Source organism: Perognathus longimembris, chromosome 6 (assembly GCF_023159225.1).
Source record: "Perognathus longimembris pacificus isolate PPM17 chromosome 6, ASM2315922v1, whole genome shotgun sequence".
Lineage (NCBI taxonomy): Eukaryota > Metazoa > Chordata > Mammalia > Rodentia > Heteromyidae > Perognathus > Perognathus longimembris.
The window spans coordinates 18,796,970-18,817,391 of record NC_063166.1 but is presented as its reverse complement, the minus strand read 5'-3'; the positions used below and the strand labels follow the sequence as shown (position 1 = coordinate 18,817,391).

At 43.0% G+C, this 20,422-nt stretch overlaps 1 protein-coding gene across 1 annotated transcript in view; it reads right to left on the bottom strand.

Moving 5' to 3' along the window:
- Window positions 1–1,351: 1,351 nt before the first annotated feature.
- Window positions 1,352–20,422, bottom strand: part of Gpld1 (glycosylphosphatidylinositol specific phospholipase D1) — a 38,268-nt gene continuing 19,197 nt past the window's right edge. Inside the window, exons 12-25 of the mRNA XM_048348380.1 lie at window positions 19,453–19,576; window positions 17,838–17,977; window positions 16,413–16,599; window positions 12,204–12,314; window positions 10,801–10,875; window positions 10,546–10,702; window positions 8,553–8,694; window positions 7,726–7,831; window positions 7,550–7,643; window positions 6,308–6,484; window positions 5,773–5,933; window positions 4,242–4,268; window positions 4,070–4,120; window positions 1,352–1,755 (exon numbers count right to left, since the gene is read on the bottom strand). Coding sequence (XP_048204337.1) covers window positions 1,669–1,755; window positions 4,070–4,120; window positions 4,242–4,268; window positions 5,773–5,933; window positions 6,308–6,484; window positions 7,550–7,643; window positions 7,726–7,831; window positions 8,553–8,694; window positions 10,546–10,702; window positions 10,801–10,875; window positions 12,204–12,314; window positions 16,413–16,599; window positions 17,838–17,977; window positions 19,453–19,576 — 1,639 coding nt within the window. The 3' untranslated portion in view covers window positions 1,352–1,668. The remainder of the gene's footprint in view (window positions 1,756–4,069; window positions 4,121–4,241; window positions 4,269–5,772; window positions 5,934–6,307; window positions 6,485–7,549; window positions 7,644–7,725; window positions 7,832–8,552; window positions 8,695–10,545; window positions 10,703–10,800; window positions 10,876–12,203; window positions 12,315–16,412; window positions 16,600–17,837; window positions 17,978–19,452; window positions 19,577–20,422) is intronic.

Genomic DNA, 20,422 nt, shown 5'->3' with positions numbered 1-20,422 from the left:
AATTCAGTCCATCTACTGGGACAACATGTTAGACTTTTACTATGTACTTCTCTATGCCAGGCTTTTATACATTTGCCATATAAGTTGACCTAAAACAGTAGGAATATATTTTACTTCATTTTTGACAATGTACAAATATGACAATAGTATGAGTAAATGTACTGTAAACTTGAAAATGTGCTTCCATCATTATAAATCTGCAACTTTCACCTAATATTTGCTATCTGGTTTGTTCAATAATTGAGGTCAGTGATCCTATCATTTTATCAAAGCATAAACACTGACACATATAGCTCAGTGGTAAAGTCCTTGCCTAGCATATGTAGGGCTCGGGGCTCCATCCCTAGTGCCACATTTAAAAAAAAAAATCACAACAAAGCACTGACACTTTATGTAGTGATGGCAATATGAAGGCAATGTACTCATAGGTAGCCACACAGTTAGGAAACCTCTAAGAAAAATAAGATACTCCTGGAAGTGGTCCAGAGGGATCTAAGTAAGTCTCTGTTTCTGTTACTTTCCTCACCTTACACTTTCAATCACAGTAGCTTTGCTTTAGTTTCTACATTTTTACCCATCTGTCTCCAGAGAAGATGAGAAAAAGGCTTCAGTCCTGCTTTTCATATCTGTTCACTAGTGTCAGAAGAAAGAGCTTCTCCTCTGACACAAACTAAACTAGCTACTTTCTTCTACACAAGTAAGGCCCAAGAACAAGTGGTGCCAAGACCTTTCCCTTACTCAGTTGGTCCCTCATAGAAGCCCTGCCTCAGGCCACTCCTCTCCTGCCCACTCTAGTTCTGTGGGCTCAGCTTGTGGCAGTGCAGCTCAACAAGGTCTCTGGAGAGATGGCTTAACACTAGCAGAGTCCTGAGAGCACAGAAAGGCAAGGGAGTTTTAGTCGTTATATTTGTCCATTATATAAAAGGTGGAAAATGCAGTAGTCCTCATTAAAAGAACCAAAGCACAAGTGATTTGGGGGTGGAAGGTTGTCTCACCCCTATATCCTCCTCTGTACTATTTCCCTCCCTCAATTTTTTTTTCTGTGTACTATAAATGTGACAAAACACCTGAGATAACAAATTGAAAGGAGGAAATGTTTATTTTGCCTCACAGTTTCAGTCCATAGTCACTGAGCCCTGTTGCTTTGGGGCCTGTGGTGAGGAAGAGAAAAGCTGCTAGCATTATGACAGCCAGGAAGCAAAAGCAAGGGAAGGCTGGAGTCCCAGTGTGACTTCCTCCATCCCAGCCTCACCCATAAAGTTCCCACGCCCTCCTAACAGCTGCCAGCTGGGGACCAAGCTTTCAACATACAGGCTCTGGGAGACATTTTAAGATCAGCCACCATAACAAAAACAGGGGAACTACATAGAGATTGTCCTAATACAGAACCACAGAAAACCTTTCCAGGTCTCTCCTGTCCAGGGAGAGACATAGGTGTTCAAATAGAAGGAGTAGGTTTAGATGCAGACGCAAGTGAAATTTGGAAGAGGAATGAATACATACATTTCATGCAGTTATGCACTTTGCCATATTTGCGGACATGCTGGCTGTTAGAGCAAGTCTCTCCCAGGACTCAGCCACTGGATGTGCCAGCTTGCCCACCTGAATGGCCTCCCTGAAGAGGACTCCATGAGAGAGGGAAGGGCAGAATAGGAAAATGGAGTGTCTTCAATTTGGGCTAAGGCTGTAGACATGAAGTGTCCCAGAGAGCCGTGCTCCCAAAGAACTCCTTCCAGCAGCAATGACAACTTGGTTCTGTAGGAGACACAACAGAATTTGATTCATTCATGTGATCTACTAAGCTCCCCCCATAGTCCAAACATGCTGTGCCCCAGAAATAATAAAGTGAACTAAGACAGTGGTCAGAGCACAGCGTGAACTTAAATGCTTTTCTCTGTTTAGATGCCACTCTCTCATGTCTGTCCAAAAAAAAAAAAAAAGCAAACAAAACCCTCTTGCCCATAAATAATTAAGGAAAACTATGCAAGTGCATTGTGGAATCCTAGCTATGGTGTAATGTAGAACACACCTGTTGAAGTGTTTATACATTGTTCTGCTGCTTAAAATGTTATGACTAATCTCTCAGGATTGCCTTTGAAACCTACGTTGTTAATTATACATTGGGCAAAATCTTCAGTTTGTGGTGGGATGTCATTTTTAGAACAACTCTCAAGAGTTGTTCTAAACCCAAACCCAGCCTGACGAAGTGTTGTGATCAAATTGGCTGATAGTATTTGTTAGGTCAGGACAGACTGTTTGGTTGTGACATACTTCAGTGGTTTCTTTTTTTTTTTTTTGCCAGTCCTGGGCCTTGGACTCAGGGCCTGAGCACTGTCCCTGGCTTCTTTTTGCTCAAGGCTAGCACTCTGCCACTTGAGCCACAGCGCCACTTCTGGCCATTTTCTATATATGTGGTGCTGGGGAATCGAACCTAGGGCCTCGTGTATCCGAGGCAGGCACTCTTGCCACTAGGCTATATTCCCAGCCCCTTTCAGTGGTTTCTTAATGATTCGATTTTGAACACTATCGATGAAATCTAGAAATAAGAGCTAAAATGTATTGAGCCTTTACATATGTCAGATTATAGGCTTATCCCAGTGTCAGTTTAAAAGCAAAATTACTCCATCTCAGGAAAAGGCTACTCACTGATCATTCTGAGATTGTCAGAGGCCACTGATTAAACATAATTTGATTTCTCCTCATATTCCTACTGTGTTAGAGCTCCCCCAATCTCAGGTAGGTGAAGAACCCAGTACCAAGTGATCTAACATTAATTTGCAATTTATTACTTTTCGATGATCTGTATATCACCACAATCCTTAATCAGTATTAATTATAGATATATTTTTCCATCTAATGCATAAATTCTCAAGTGTCCAGCTTTTGGAAAATGCACACAATTTAAGATATTAAGCTTATGATATAAAGTATTTTTCTGAAAGTCCTCCCATAAGCTATTAATCCATTTTTGTGTTGTAGGTAACCCTGAATTGTTGCTGTCAGGCTTGCCTGTAACACACACAACTGTTGGCCACTACAGGGCAGTTTCACCAGGATTCTTAAAAGCAGGAGCGTCTCCCAAACCTTACAGACTTGGTTATGTCTGCTACTCCAAACTGTAAGAGGGCTTCCCCAGACTTCACCGCACACCACACTGTTAAGACTTGCTATCACAGTGTTCTTTAACATTCAATCCTACACCAGTTTGCATTTTATTTCATTTAGGTGTATCCAAGTCTTATTTTTCAAGAACAAGGCTGTTTATATTTCATGACATAGCACAGTTCTATAGAGTATCATATTACTAAAGTGAATGAGTAGAATTTCTGGTGTTAAGGCATAAAGTAAAACTTTCTATATCTATTATATTTTTAAATGTGTGTGCCCTAAATCTAGCATCTTCTAAGATTTTAACATACAAGGATATTTGTGCATTTATAAAAATATAGGTGCAGGAATGCTCACTACCGCATTGTCTATAATGGTCAACAAAATGGAAATAGCCCAAATATCTTTGGGAAAACGAATTACTGAAATGTGGCCCATGTAGACCAAGTATTGTGTAGCTCTGTGTACTTGTCCTGGATGTGGCAAAATACAGCATATGAAAATGAAAAGCCTTTTTTGTAGTCATACAAAAATTATCAAAGTGTGGAAGAAAACAGCAAAATATTTCAAATGATTATCCTGGAGTGGATGACTATGGTTGTGTTCCAATAAATTTAAGGGGTGGGATGTACCTCAGTTATAGGGCACTTGTCCAGCATGTGAAAAAGAAAACTACAACTTCTAAGCACTGACTTTTAACTTCATATAAATTTCTTGTCACAAAACCTATTTCAGCTGTTGAAATATGTCTACAAAAAAGTCAAATGTAGCTGGCCCCTAGGCTATAGTTTACCCAAACCCTATTAAGGATAAAGCAAGAATAAAAAAGGAAATTTTCCACCTCCAAAAATAGTGTGCCTGTTACTTTTATGCATATATCCCTAAGTCTAAAACTTTAAAGATGAAATCAAATCCTGCCATTAGAACAAATGCAGATATCAATGTAAGCCTTATAACTTACCTCTTTCTTTGACTTCACAGAGATCAGGGAGCTTCCAAACCTTGAGCTTGCCTGTAAAACATACTCTGTTAATGAGTCTTTGATAAAGAACAGGCCATACTTTATCAGTGAAACTAAGGGATGGGCCTTGTTTTTCTTTTAGCATTTCTTCAGTCCTTCAGATGGTACTTACTTCAGGAGAAATTAGTACATATTGAGCCTGAAAATGAGAAAGAAAAGAGTGCTATTACTGTTGGTGTGGGTTTTCAGTCAGTTTCAATTATACTTTTATGCTCACATTTCACTTAACAATGCACATGCCCTTTGACCCTTGAAACTGCATTTATAGGAACTTTCTAAGAATATAATCAGATATATGAAAATGTTTATATGTACTTGCCATAAAATGACTAGTGATCACCATTTATGACTAGTGACCATCTAATAAACTTTAGAGATTAAAAGTATTAGGCAGCTAGCAAATATATGAATTTTAAAATATAATTAACCTGACAGAGTATCAGGTAACAGAAAATGTTCTTGATGGATTGAAAATCCCTTATCTAGAAAGTTTGGCTCCCACAGTGCTTTTGGTTTCAGATTTTGGAATATCTGCAATATAGACAGTTAAGTGCATTAGGGACTGGACTAAACATGAACTGTATCTATTTATGAATTAGCCTGAAGGTAATTTTATGCAATGTTCTAATCTGTGCTTAAACAGTTTCATCTTGTGGAATTTTCCACCTGTACTGTCATGTCAGTATTTAAAGCATTTCAGATTTGGGGGCATTTCATATTTTTTGATTCAGGAAGTTTACCCTTATTATTGCATTCAATCCATTTACAAAATTGTGCGTGCAAAGTATGTATTAATAAAGATACATGCACTCAATAATAGTTTTAAAAAAGTTTTATAGGGCTGGAAATATGGCCTACTGGTAGAGTGCTTGCTTCGTGTACATAAAGCCCTGGGTTCAATTCCTCAGCATCACATATATAGAAAAAGCTGGAAGTGGCACTATGGCTCAAGTGGTAGAATGCTAGCCTTGAACAAAAAGAAGCCAGGGACAGTGCTCAGGCCCTGAGTTCAAGCCCCAGGACTGGCAAAAAATAAAACAAAAAAAATATAAAGTTTTATAACCAAATCTTGGTTCAAACTCCTATTGTACCAACTAGCAATGTGACCTTAAGACTTTTGATCTTCAACTTCTTTTATCTGTAATTGAGCGTAATAGCAACTTCATAGTATTGAAAGGGGAATAGATAGAGTGCTCAGCATGTGCATAGTAATAAAGAACTCATAGGAACAGATAAAGTCATGGAAAATACTATAATGGCACACTTAAAGTTAGCAGGCATTAACTCTGCAGAGTAGAATTCTAGGTAGATGACAATTTTGCAATTTAAAAATAGTTTTTGAATTTCAAAAATAATTAACAGCCAGTGTTTGAGGTTCATGAAAAACAAGTTAAGGAAATGCACCTAAGAAAAGGCATTAAGAACAACAACATCAACAACAGAGGTCAGAACTCCCAACAGCCTTAGTTTGTTTTCTTTCTTCTGCTGTGCTACCATGTCCATCCAGACTTTAGGTGTAGAGGCAAACATGGCACAACTGACATCTGCGGGCAGTTGATTGTGTCCTGACCACATGACCTTGGAGTTCAGGCAAAACTACATTTTATAGTGGACCCGGGCTAGAATCTTATACGACACTTCACCTTTTCCTCTGGACATGGAGTTATCCATGATCTGCATTTGCCCGTCATGTCGCCAACTGTGGTCCCTTTGCCATTGTATACATAAACTCTTCCATCTTCTCCTCCAAGCAGCCCAGAGGTTACATCTGTTATCCTCAGTGGGGCTGCCATAATGATTTCATCTGTAAATAATAAAGACCAGAAGAATAAGTTATCAGACAACTGTCATCCTTTCCTTGTTCCACTGCTGGATCAGAAGCCAGCTTCCCACAAATAATGTATCCTTTAGTCTGCCCTAATTTCCTCCTGGCACAGTAACTTTAAAGGCCTTTGCTTCCTCCTTGGTTATTCATCAATAATTGACATGGTGACTCTCACGTGAACATCTTCAGGAAGTACACCTCAGTCTTGCACATCCAACTCCATCCTTACCCACTTGAGACCTAAAGGCCTCAGGGCTACTGGGTTGTCAATTAGAGAGGCCAGATTCTGGTTTATCCAATCAGAACTGGCCTGTTGAACAAAGGAACTTATCCAGGCTAAATTCCTTTCTTACCTAAGCCATCATTATCCAAATCACTCAGGTGTAGAACTCCACCAAAGCGAGAGAAACGGCGGTCTCCACTGAAGGTGCTGAGCAGAGAGGGCTGCGTGTCGAGTGTCAGTGCATAAAGCCTAGTGGTTCCGCCTTGGTGCAGGGTCATTTTCAGGAATGCCATTTTAGACACATCATCTGAAACAAGCCACAGTGCCTGTTGGCATCACAAGAACACAGGATGTAGACCACAACAGAATATCCTTGCCTCATTAGCGTGCACAAGTGATACTGACCACACAGGCCAGGATTCTAGGGCTGGTCTACGCTGGCAGGTTAAAGGTTTAAGTGGTGTGGGCACCAAGACTCAAAGCACAGGGAACTCAGTAATTCCCACCAGATAGCCTCCTTCTCCTGGTCTTACCCCTCTAGAACAATTCTCAATGATTTCTATTTTACATAGACTGCCCATGTTCCTTTCCTGACTTATAAGTTCAGTAGCTGGGCTTCGAATGACATCAAGGCTCTTTCCCCAGGCTTCTCACCAACTTCTACTTAAGAGTTCTAACACCAGTTCCTGCCACCGCCTGCTTTGCACACACACAGAACCTGAAACAATTCTAAATGTAGGCCTTTAGCCGTAACTGCTTACTCGAATAAACCTTTCCCCCACACCCCTGGGTCTCCACTGTTCATACCTCTGCCAACTACTGCTCATCCTTCAGGATTCAGCTGATCTTCCTTATTCTCCCTTTCTAGAGGAGATGCTGATGCCTTTGTGTCCAGCAAAAAGGGTTGGTGGCATGATTGAAGTGGTACACACACACACTTCTTATACTTGCTCATATTTCCACAATAACCATAACTCACTTTTGTAATCCAGGGAGAATCTTTTTTTTTTGTAAACTTTTATTCTCCAAATAAAAGAATGATTTAAGATGCATCCTTAGGTTCATTCCTGGTGAACTGATTTATAAAATTCTCTAGTTCCAAAGTCAATGGTGCAGGCTTTAAAATACACAGAATGACTTCCGTACTTCATTTTCAACAAACTTGAAATCTTAGAATCTTTATTTTGCTAATGATGTAAAAGCCCAGGGATTTCAAGTAACATCCCCCAAGGTATTCAGTTTGCTATTAATGGAACAAGGAAAATATATAAACCCAGTTCTATCTGGCACCAATTTCATAACTTTCTGGCCATGTGACAGGGTCAAGGAGCCACAGGATTGAAAGGAAGCAGAGTTGTGTCACATAACCTACCGTGAGTCGGGGCCCCAACCAGCAGCACTTGTGTCAGGATCCCGTTCATCATCACATGGCCGCTTGACAGGGACGTGCCCAGTTTTCCCATCGCCTGTGAAATGCCATCGATCCGTATTATACAGCAAGGAAACTACATAATGTCTGCTGTTGTGGGGAAGGAGAAGTGGCCATACCTTGTCTCCAGAAATGATAAACTGATTTTGGCGATTTGGTGGGAAGTAGCCATACACCCTTCCAAGGTTTTTTTTCTCTCTATGGCTGTGGAATAAATAGCCAAGCCTGGAAAGAAACAATGGGAAAGAAACAAGGGTCCAAGCTCCAAGGGAAGAAAACACAGCCCTGCTATACCTCCCTCCCTCCCTTCCTCTCTTGTCCCATGCCCTTATCCTGGGAAGGTAGGACCACTGGATTCCATCCAAAGAGTATGGAGCCTCTCCAGGCCTCCTTCAAGCTATTGCACCTCCCAATTAACACACACAGGGATCCTGCTGTTAGTCTTAACTTCCAGTACTTCAGAGTGTGGCAGTATTTGGAGATTTGTTAACAATGTGACTAAATTAAAAAAGGAGACACAGTGGGTCATAATCCAGTCTGATTTGTATCCTTGTAAGAAGAAGAGATTAGCATGCGTGTGCACAAGCACGCGCGCGCGCACACACACACACACACACGAATATTGTTTTATTCCACAGGGGGATGACAGCCATCTATAAGCCAGAGAGAGACCAACCCTGCTAACACCTTCCTGTAGCATGAGACAAATACCTTTCTGTTCTTTAATCTACCCAGCGCTGTGGCACTTTGTTAGGGCAGCTCTGACAAATTAATACATTTCTCTACTGTATTTTTAATTTCTAAGGCGGAGAATAAGCAAGCTCCCCCCAAGTGCTCAGCATTTTTTCTTCAACCCCTTTCCCTGAACTCACAAATTTATGAGTTCCCACAGCAGCCAGCGCCTGCCTCTGCTCAATGGTGCCCAGGGCCCAGTATCAATGCCTACCTAGTAACGTTCTTCCAGGTGGGACTCCCGATGAGCAGCAAGGTTCTGTTGTCCACCATGACGCTGTGAAGGGAGTACCCAAACCAGGAGAAGTCTTCCTCACCACTCACCAGCCAGTCAGCCGCCGCCACACACAGCGTCTCTAAAGAAGACACCTAGGCCCTTTAAACAAATGCAAGGACTACCGGGACAGGTCCTGTTTGTAGACCAGCAAGAAACAGTGCCTTTCTGCTGAATTTCTGCCATAATTCATTCCTCATATCAATCCCAGGGCCAAAACATCAGAAATAGACCTCATACTTCACATAAAAAAGACATTTCTGCCAGGCACTGGTGGCTCACCTGTAATCCTAGCTACTCAGGAGCCTGAGATCTGAGGATTGCAGGTCAAAGCCAGCCCAGGCAGGAAAGTACATCAGACTCTTATCTCCAATTAATCATAGAAAAAGCTAGAACTGGAGCTGTGGCTCAAGTGGTAGAGCACTAGCTTTGAGCAAAAGAAGGTCAGGGAGAGTGCCAAGGTCCAGAGTTCAAGCCCTAGTACTGAGGGGAAAAAAGGACATTTCTGGGGGAATGAAGAGGTGAAGGGAGAGAGAAACAGCCACGAATTCAGTGTATAAACTACAATGTCAAGAAATACATTTCTGGGCTGGGGATATAGCCTAGTGGCAAGACTGCCTGCCTCGGATACACGAGGCCCTAGGTTCGATTCCCCAGCACCACATATACAGAAAACGGCCAGAAGTGGCGCTGTGGCTCAAGTGGCAGAGTGCTAGCCTTGAGCGGGAAGAAGCCAGGGACAGTGCTCAGGCCCTGAGTCCAAGGCCCAGGACTGGCCAAAAAAAAAAAAAAAAAAAAAGAAATACATTTCTAGGTCTCATCCTCGTGAGCTATAGGAAAAATAACCTATTGATCCCTTTGGTTCTATATAAAGATGCTATCTTAAAAGCCCTTCTCTGGAAAGCTAAGAGCACACTGGGATACCTTTTTCCTAAGTCATCTTAGCATTTCTATTTTACATGGAGAAACTGCAATAATGGCTTATTGGGGTTGGGTGTGGTAGTACATGCATGTAATCATCTGGGCAACTCAAGAGACAGAAATAGGAGAACAATGGCTCAAGACCAGCCCAAGCAAAAAGTTGGCAGCCTATCTCCAAAACAAGTACATACCTGTAATCTCAGCTACTTAGAAGGATTACAGTCCAAGTTCACCTGGGCAAAAGCAAGAGACCCTGAAAGACTAAAAGCAAAAGGACTAGGAACATTGGCTCAAGTGGTAGAACACAAACTCAGTATCTTGAGTTCAACCCTTAGTACCAAGAAAAAACCAAAAAGAATAACCTATTGGCCCCTGGGGACCTACGTGAAGAAATTGGGTCCATTTTTCTTTGCTCAGTGAACCTATATGTCACTTGCTAGAACATCTGTAAAAATAAGAGAGAAGATCTGGTAAGGCCAAGTGCTAGTGTAATCATGCCTGTGATCCTAGCTGTTTTGGAGGCTGAGATTGACCAGCCTAGGCAGGAAAAACTCAAAGAGACCTCTTCTCAACCCAGCTGTGGTATACACCAGTCATCCCAGTGTAGGGAAGACTGAAATAGGCAGATTGCAACTTGGGCATGTTCCTGGGCAAAAAGCAAGACCCTATCTCAAAAATAACCAATGCAGGGCTGGGAATGTGGCTTAGCAGTAGAGTGCTTGCCTAGCATGCATAAAGCCCTGGGTTTGATTCCTCAGCACAACGTAAACATAAAAAATAAAGCTGGAAATGGCGCTGTGGCTCATGTGGAGAGTGCTAGCCTTGAGCAAAAGGAAGCCAAGGGACAGTGCTCAGGCCCTGAGTTCAAGCTCTAGCACTGGCAAAAAATAATAATAAATGCAAAGAAGTACTGTAAGGAAGGGAGGGAGGTTTTGGTAAGATGATATGAAATAAGAAAAGTACACTATTCTACATGCAATGGGTGTCTGCCTCCTTCCCCATCAGGTACTACCTTTGTCACTCTGTCTTGGGCTGGAATAAAATGCAGCCACAATTCCCTTCTGCTTCCCTCCACCTGGTGCAAAAGGTGAGCCAATCACCAGGTCTGGCTCGCTGTCTCCATTCATGTCTGCAGCCAGGAGTGTCCAGCCCAAGTTGCAGTAGACATCCTTCAGAAAGACAGGAAGTGCATGCTTTACGCAGCCCTGGGACAGCTGAGGTGCAGCCAGATGTTGATTTCCACCCCTGGATAAGATGGTGAACATACCTGACAGGAGATGGTGACGCTCGGGGAAGAAGGCAGTCTTCCTCGTCTGGATCCATAGTAGACATACACTGCACCCTACACAAGAATTTTTCTTAACCTGTCACTTCTGTTAGAATATGAGAGCCCAAAACAAGTGCTTTTGGACACTGTTGGGGTTTGAAGTTTTTTTGTTTTTTTTTCCTTGGTTTTTGTTGCTTTGCTAGAATTGAGGCTTGAATTCAAGAGCCTGGATGCCATCCCCTTAGCTTTTTCATTACTCAAGTTTGGTACTTGGCCACTTGGAGTCACAGTTCTACTTTTGGCTTTTTGCTGGTTAATTAGAGATTAAAAGAGTCACATAGACTTCTGCCCAGGCTGGCTTTGAACTATGGTCCTCAGATCTCAACCTCCTGAATAGCTAGGGATTATAGGCATGAGCAACAAGCCCCCAGCAACAAGGGCCATTTTTATTGTTGCCTCTTCACTGTCTCGCTGAGGACGTATCCGATACCACAGTTGGGAATTCATAGAGTGACTTACTCAACTCCTCCATGCTCCACGGCCCCACTCCCTTTCAGCCTCTTTCCTGCCTGCCCCCTTGCACCTCTGAGCAGAACCTGGAGTTTGTTTGTCTTTGGTCAGGGAACACACACTATTCAATTTTCTCTGATGAGTCAGTTCATCTCCTAAATTGCCTGTCTCCACCCCCAGTCATTCTACACAATAGGGAAGTCCCATCTTTCCTTCCCCAAAGCTGGCAGACAGGTAATTAGGATGCAGAAGCATGGAAGGGCTGAGACAGGTACCAGCCCAGGATGCTACCCAGGAGCTAGACCACACTTCCTGCCAGAAATGACAAATCACTCCAGAGGAAGGGGGAAGGCTTTTTCAGGAAGAGGAGCCTGCATGAAGCAAAGATCCTGGCGTGAGTGAGCCAGATGGGTGGGGGTGGGGTTCAGGATGTGACAGATCCTTCTAGAAATAGAGCATGAAGAAAGGGGCAAGGAGTGAGCCATGCTCTAGTCTGAAGAACTTGTGGGAAGAGGGCCCCAGGGGCCGGGGCTCAGGATCTCTGCTCTCTGTAAGAAAACAGGAAACAGGTGAGGCCCAGAGAAATCACCTCCTTACTGTGATGACATAAAGCCATGGAGTAGCTGGACTCCCTTGCTAAGCTTTCAGCACTGTGAAGCAAAGTACTTGGTAGAATTGGCAAACCATGAGGCCAAAATCAGGCCAAGGAGGCAGGATCTGTGCTGTGAGGTAGGTAACCTATGGTTATATCAAGGACCCAAATGAGAGCTTACACTCGCCTGCCCAGAAATGATTGGTCTGAGTGCATGGGGGGGAGGGGCATCTGCTTTGCAAGCTCCCCAGCACTGGCCTCCCCTCCCTTCCCCTTCCCTCCCACCATCTTCCCACCTTACTTTGTATGTGAGCTGCTCTGAGCCCACGGAGGGAGCTCCCACGGCCAGGTCAGGCACCCCATCCTTGTTAAAGTCCAGCACAGCCAAGGCTGAGCCAAACCGACCTGCAGGCTGAAGAAGCACAAGTTACACCCTTCTGAACAACTGGAGATCTTGTGCGTGGAGAGCCTGGGCACCTACCATGGCCCAAAGGCTGAAGTATTCCACACCTGTACCACTCACGGGTTGGGGAGCTTTGCCCCAAGGGGATTTCTGGCATGTCTCTCTGTCTCAGATTAAGTAAAGGGCAGTTCTTAGGAGGACTAGATTTGTAGAAAATGGTCTTGAGTGTACTTCACCCCACACTAAGTCCAATTGTCCTTCAAAAGTTATCTAAAATAACCATCACAAGCAACAGCTTACCATCTGTGGGATACTTGGGACAGTTTAGACCCAAGGCAGGAGTAGGGATACTACAGTAAATGTGATTTCTATCAAATAAAAATTTTTAAATTCCTCCGCCGCATTCACAGCACATTTCAAATGCTCTGAAACCAGTGCTGAGTGGTTACGACACTGCACAATGCAGCTACAGAATGCCAGAGACCCATAGGACCAATGTGAACTGGGCAGTTTTAAAGTGCTTCACCCGGATTAAGGCAGCTAGTAATTATTACCCACACTCACAACTACAGCTGGGAATCTGTCAGCTCAGAGACAGTTTTCAGGTTTTTTTCCCAAGGTGGATTCTTTCTTGCTAGATGAATGGATATAGGCAGGCAGGCAAATACATATATTTGCATACACCTACATATCCTATTGCACATATATACATATACACATACTTTCTTACTGTCTCTTTTTCCTACTGTCTACAACATGCCTAAACCTTAAAGCAATTCTTTAGGCTCCAATTCTTTCACAACTCACATCACAGTGCTCCTTGCCAACACCCTACATGCCCCAGTGCCCCATCTATCATTCATTGGCAAATCTCCATATGCAATGGCATTTGTAAACTCTGCCCCTTGTGACAAGGCATGAACTTGATAAACAAGAAGACTGCTTGGGGAACAAAGCATGTTGGGTCAGGGTGGGGACCAGTAACTATTCCTACCCCTCCTCCCTCCACACTCACATACCAAGGACTGGCTTATTCCATCACCAGCAGCCATACTAAGAAACCCTTGGCAGGCCAGGCAGATTTTCTTAGTGAAGCACAAAGCAAGTCATTGAGTTAGGGACAATAATCTTCCACTATAGACAAGGACACACAGCCCAGGGATGGGGCTCAGGATTCTCATCCCCAGCTCTGCCTTAATCCTACCATCTTCCAAATCACCAACGGCCACTCACTATAGACAGGAACCTTCCTCAACCAAGCACATTTCCAGAACATTCACCCTAGCCACAGGAAGCAGCTGCCTCTTATTTCCCTGTCCATCTGAGCCCAAAGGATTATTTCGATTTTACCCAGCAGCCTGGTAGAAGATGGCTTTGTGGAGCACTGAGAAGCAACAGAAATGTGTTGATTTATTTTGGAAATTTTCCTCAGTACTGTGTGGCCTCAGGCACTGGCCAGACAACTTATCTCTACATCTCAGATTCAGGACTCGTTTCATCAGAGCTATTGTACTTTTTTGTGTTTTTAAAATAAATATTCTAGTAGGGATCCTGATTTCTCCCCATTAACTGTAGATGGAGAAATATCTTTTCTAGGCAACGAACTCTGATCCAACCCTAGCACTTTAAACTCCAGGCTCTACAGTGCGTGCCCAGTGTCCTCCCTGGCCCCCACACTCTGGGACTAAGAGCAGGCTCTGCCTGCATTACTATTGTTGTGACCCATGGTAGGCACTTCAGGACCCCATAAATACTCATTGACTGATTTAATAATGTCCACATTCTGTGAGGAACTGTATAATCACACGAAGTTTAAGAGCTGAATAACTACTCAAAAGGAATGAAATCTGAACAAAGAGTTTACTAATGTGCCATTGTTTTTTTAATTAGAATAGAGGGACTCAGGTAAAGAGTACATGGGAACTCTGTCTTTACAATTTTTCTGTGCAGCTAAGTTTAATTTCTTACAAGGGAGGGAGGGGAGATGAGAGGAGAAAGAAGAGAAAAAGAAAGGAGAGGAGAAAGAGAGAGGAGAGAAGCCAGAGGAGGAGTGACAAGGACAGAGGAGAGGAGGAGAGAAAGGAGGAGAAAAAAAGAGGGGGTAGGGGGAGAGGAGGAAAGAAATAGAGGCAAAGGACATAGCTCGCAAGATAACCAGAAAGCCCACAGACTGGGAGAAGATCTTTACTGGCCATACAACGGAGAAAGGCCTCATATCTAAAATATATGCAGAACTAAAAAAAATTACATTCCTCCAAAACAAAACCGCAAGGAACCAATAGCCCCATCAAAAAGTGGGCTAAAGACTTAAAAAGAGACTTCTCTGATGAGGAAATGAGAATGGCCAAGAGACATATGAAAAAGTGCTCTACATCACTGGCCATAAAAGAAATGCAAATCAAAACAACATTGAGATTCCACCTCACCCCAGTAAGAATGTCCTATATCAAGAAAACTAGGGGCTGGGGATATAGCCTAGTGGCAAGAGTGCCTGCCTCGGATACACGAGGCCCTAGGTTCGATTCCCCAGCACCACATATACAGAAAATGGCCAGAAGCGGCGCTGTGGTTCAAGTGGCGGAGTGCTAGCCTTGAGCGGGAAGAAGCCAGGGACAGTGCTCAGGCCCTGAGTCCAAGCCCCAGGACTGGCAAAAAAAAAAAAAGAAAACTAACAGCAATAAATGTTGGAGGGGATGTGGCCAAAAGGGAACCCTACTTCATTGTTGGTGGGAATGTAAACTGGTTCAGCCACTCTGGAAATTGGTATGGAAATTCCTCAGAAGGCTAAACATGGAGCTCCCCTATGACCCAGCAGCCCCACTTTGGGGCATCTACCCAAAAGACCACAAACAAGAACACATTAAAGCCACCAGTACAACAAGTTCATTGCAGCCCAATTTGTCATAGCTAGAATCTGGAACCAACCCAGATGTCCCTCAGTAGAGGAATGGATCAGGAAAATGTGATACATATACACAATGGAATTTTATGCCTCTATCAGAAAGAATGACATTGCCCCATTCGTAAGGAAATGGAAGGACTTGGAAAAAATTATACTAAGTGAAGTGAGCCAGAACCAAAGAAACATGGACTCTATGGTTTCCCTCATAGGGAATAATTAGCACAGGTTTAGACAAGTCACAGCAGAGGATCACAAGAGCCCAATAGCTATACCCTTATGAACACATAAGATGACGCTAAGTGAAATGAACTCCATGTTATGGAAATGACTGTTATATCACTGTTGTAATTACTTTCAGCATGCGATGTGAAACTGTAGCTTCTATTATTGATGATCCTCTTGTATGCCCTTCCTGTGGTCGTACCTTCACTATCTCTGTATCTTATCTGAGTACATTGGAAACCGTGTACACAGGTATTAGAACTAGGAAACAGTAAGGGAATACCAAAATGGAGAGACACAGGGTAAAAAAAGACAAACGATTACAAAAGCAATACTTGCAAAACTGTTTAGTGTAAATCTATTGAACAACTCACAGGGGGAAAGGGAAAGGGGGAGGGAGGAATGAGGGAGGAGGTAACAAACAGTACAAGAAATGTATCCAGTGCCTAAAATATGAAACTATAACTGCTCTGTATATCAGTTTAATAAAAAAAAATAAAAAGGGGTAAGGGGGAGAGGAGGAAAGAAATAGAGGAAGAGAGAGGAAAGTACTGTTTATTTGGGGCCTCTCTCTTTGGAGAGTGTAGCTGTTTTTCTTTTCAGAGTTTTCCTTTTGCTTTGAAATACACTTACTCTGTTTATCTTTTAAAACAATTTAAATCACAATGCAAGTGGACACTCAAAGCAGTCCCACACAGTGTTTTGAGAAAGCATTACATGAAATACTCAAGAGTTAATGACAGTGTGAGATAAATAGTGTAGGTGCTTTTGAAAATAAAAGTGCTATAAAACTGTTGGCCACCAAATGTTTCTGGAATTATTCTTGTAACTGCTTGTTATTCCTGAAGAACTTGCCAAAGGATTTGGGCAGTTGAGACTGGAGTAGAGTGCTGGGATGCTAGCACCATAAAAACAAATACATACTGAAGGATTCAGGCAGTGGCTTTGTAACCACGGAGGGAGGAAGCAGATGCACGGCTCACCTGGAAGCCCTCGAGGATTCGGTGGGCCTCCTTGTCTAGGTCCAGGTCGATGGGGGGCAGGCCCAGCTCATTGCCATAGATGAGGTACACGCGCCCAATATGGGAGTGGCCAGGGCGGCTGTAACCTGGAGCACCCACCACGAGGTCGTTGTGCCCGTCCTGGTTGAGATCGGCAGAGACCATTGCCCTTAGGAAAGAAGGAAATGGACAGCCACTGCAAGGACCACTGAGGAGTATGGGTAAAACTGTCCCCTGCCTCTTCCCTTTGGAGAGTCCAATGATTTCGCTTTCTCTCATTGATTTTCCTCCCTGTGTGGCTGCTATAGATATCAACTTTGGAAACCATATGGTTGAAGGGACTCACACTCTTGCTTTCCATAAAAAAGAAATAAAATCACGGTGGACAAATCAAGGCCTCTGGACCACATAACTTGAAGAGGGGAAAAGTAGCCTCACAAAGCATTGTATTCTGTGTGCCAAGGCAGAACGGCCACTTTCTATCCTGGGCTGGCCAGAGAAAGTGGGTGATGTGTGGGCCCAGCAAAGTGCCATTTTTTAACCTGCTTATTACTCCAGTGTTACCAAATCAAAGATGAGCTTGTGTTAGATAGTCTTTATTTCCACCATAGCCACACAGAACACCTCTTATGGTGTTAAATCAAGTATCCAGTGTACTTAATGGATGCTTTTAAATGAGATTCATGATTTGCCAGTGATAGAACTGGACAGTTTTAAAAGGTTTCAGTGCCACTCTTAGGGCTACAAAGCCCAAAAGTTATTTGGTTATCCTAGCTTTTATTGCCACATAAAGAAACATAACAAAGGCCATATATCAGTGACTCACACCTGTAATCCTAGCTATTTGGAAGACTTAAGATCAAAGGGTTGTGATTCAAAGCCACTAGGCAGAAAAGTCCTTGAAACTCTTATCTTCAATCAAGTAATCAATAGAAAGCTAGAAGTAGAGTTGTGACTTAAGAAGATGAGTGCCAGCCTTGAACAAAACAGCCAAATGAGAATGGGAGGTCCTGAGTTCAAGCCCCAGTGCTGGCACAAAAAAGAAACATGGCCCAGTCACAGGGAAAAGGGCAAAACTGTTTCTAAGAGCTGGGACCAGAGGAGCCACTGTGTTCTTTGTCCCTCTAGGGTCAGTGCTGGTTGGGAGGTCCTGGGGCTGTGCCTCTGTGGCTGACAGTCTAGCAGGAAGCCTTCTTTTGGATCTTAGAGGAAAGAGGCCAAGAATAGCCACAAATGAAGAGACAGCATTCACCTTCTAGACTTCTGGGCTAAGGCCAAACATACCAATGACACTAAACCTTATCCACTAAATTAATATTGTTCTGGTGATAAACTGAGAAGAAAATAGGATGCCAAGAAATGCCACTTAAAACTCTTCACAAGGGGCTGAATGAAACAAATACTTACCAACCAAGCCTGGCATAGGGAACTGAGGAGTAGTAAGAGGCTGAGGGTCTGGAGACATGATTCAGTGTCTCCTGAGAGCTGCTTGAAAACATTGTCCGTAATTTATTTTCCAAAGCCTGGTATACAAAGGTTACAGAATCCTGAAAAAAAAAAAAGGGGGGGGGTCAAAATAGACAAGTAAAGGCACATAGTACACTCAACAAACTACTGGGCTTTTGTGAAGCAAATGAGCTAAATAACTCTAACAGTGTTAACAAAATAAAACAGGTGCTGGGTGCTGGTTAACTCCTGCCTGTAATCCTAGCTATTCATAAGCCTGAGATTTGAAGATGACTGTATGAAGAAAGCCTGGACAAGAAATCCCATGAGACTCTTATCTCCAAAGAAACATCAAAAAGCTAGAAATGGAGCTGTGAGCTTTGGCACAAACGCTCAGGAACAGTGCCCAACCTCTGGGTTCAAGCCTGGAGAGGGATATAAAAGTAAATAAAACAGGGATTTCTAGCTACAAGATCACTTAGAATAGGCAATTATGAGAGTGAATTCATAATCCCCAAGTTACACTGAGAGATGGTAGAATTATAAACCAAGACGGTAGAGCCAGCATAGGACTGGAACCAAACATACTGTTTTGCAGAGCTTAACTGGATATTTACAGACAAAAAGCTTAGAAAAACCAAGTTCACTATGACTGGAACTATAATTGTACCTTGTATATAATTTTTTGTTTGTTTTCTTACCCCTCTTGGGGCTTAAACTCAGGGCCTGGGGTGCTGTCCCTAACCTTTTTTTGTTCAAGGCTAGTATTCTACCCCTTGAGCCACAGCACCACTTCTGGCTTTTTCTGAGTAGTTTGTTGGAGATAAAGAGTCTCATGGACTTTACTGCTCAGGCTACCTTCAAACTGTCATCCTCAAATCTCAGCCTCCTGAGTAGTTAGGATTACAGGTGTGAGCCACCAGCACCTGGCTAATGTTTATACATTTTCCTCAGATGAACTGGGACAATACCAAGATGTCAAAACTACTCGCTAAGCTACACTTACATTAAGGCTCAATGCCTTGTTCAAATATTACCTTCTTCGTATAATAGCTACCAAGATAAAAATTACCTCCCTGTTATCTGCCAACCCCCCCCCCCAAAAAAGCATGGTATTTGTTGTATATTACTGCATCATGGCTAATTTTTTGTATTTACCTCTTCTCTTAGACTTAAAATTTCCAAAGATGGGGGCTATTTCCTTATTTTATATTCCTACAATAGCAGGTTGTCACTTAGAACATGGCCCCATGGTGGAATTTCATATTCCGTGTTGTCCCTCACTCCGTGGTTGTGCTGTGAGCCTTCAACATTGCTCACACACTTGGACTAAGGCCAAAGCAGCACCTACCCATGGCTGCCTTGGGTGCCACCCAATTTAACAAAGGCTAATAAGGTGCACACTCACATCCTAGGTGTTCTCTGGAACATACAATGCTTAGAAACAAAGGCCATTCTCTGGCCTGGGACAAGCCCAGATAATGATCCTTGGATAGTCAATCCCTAGGGAGTCTACAAAATGAGTTATCAAGAGAAACCACATGATCCTTCTCCACAAATAAGAGGAGCTTCTCACCGGCTTCCAGGAGTCCACACTGAAGAACACTCCTCTTCCAGTGTAGTTTACATTTTTTCCAACATCTTTACTTAGGGATGTAGTCCAGTTCCTATGAAAATCACTCTTCTGACCTTTTGTGCTGTTGAAGGCAGAGCAATAAAGGGGTTAACTGAGAAAAATCACTGAGTAGAAGAGACACTCAGCACTGCCAGCTGGGACATAGCTCAGGGAGAGAGCACTGCTTTGGATGCTCAAGGAGCTGCCCCAATCCCCAGCACTCGAAAAAATATCACAAACTTTTAATATCAAAGGATTGAAGAAAGCCAGACACTGGTGGTTTACAGTTCTAGCTACTCAGGTAACTGAGATATGAGGATCATAGTTCAGAGCCAGACCAGGCAGGAAAATTCATGAGACTCTTACCTCCAATTAAGCACCAAAAAAGCTAGAAGTGGATCTGTGGCTCAAGTGGTAGAGCCGTAGCCTTGAGCACAAAAGCTTAGAGACAGTGTATAGCCCCTGGCTTCAAGCCCCAGGATTGGCACAAGAAAGAAAGAAAGAAAAAGAAAGAGCAAGATAGAGAGAGAGAGAGAGAGAGAGAGAGAGAGAGAGAGGGAGGGAGGGAGGGAGGGAGGGAGGGAGGGAGGGAGGGAGGGAGGGAGGGAGGGAGAGAGGGAGAACTCAAAAGAACAAAATGGTAGAAAAAGTTGCACTATGGAAAAATCTTATAATAAACTTTCAAGGCATAAACCCTATCCTTATAAGAGCTGTATATTTCTGCAGCTTAGAATACAGGTTAGTGGTAAAATGTATGCTTGTTCAACTCCAGCACTCAAGATAAAAAAAAAACAAACAAAAAACCCTCGATATTTCCTGTCATCTCAAAGTGCTACAGCAAGAATAAAAGCCTTCAATATTATTGAATGAGTGAATTTCAAGAAGAGACATCTTTGTCCCCTTAAACAAAAGGCAGAAGCTATAGCTCAAA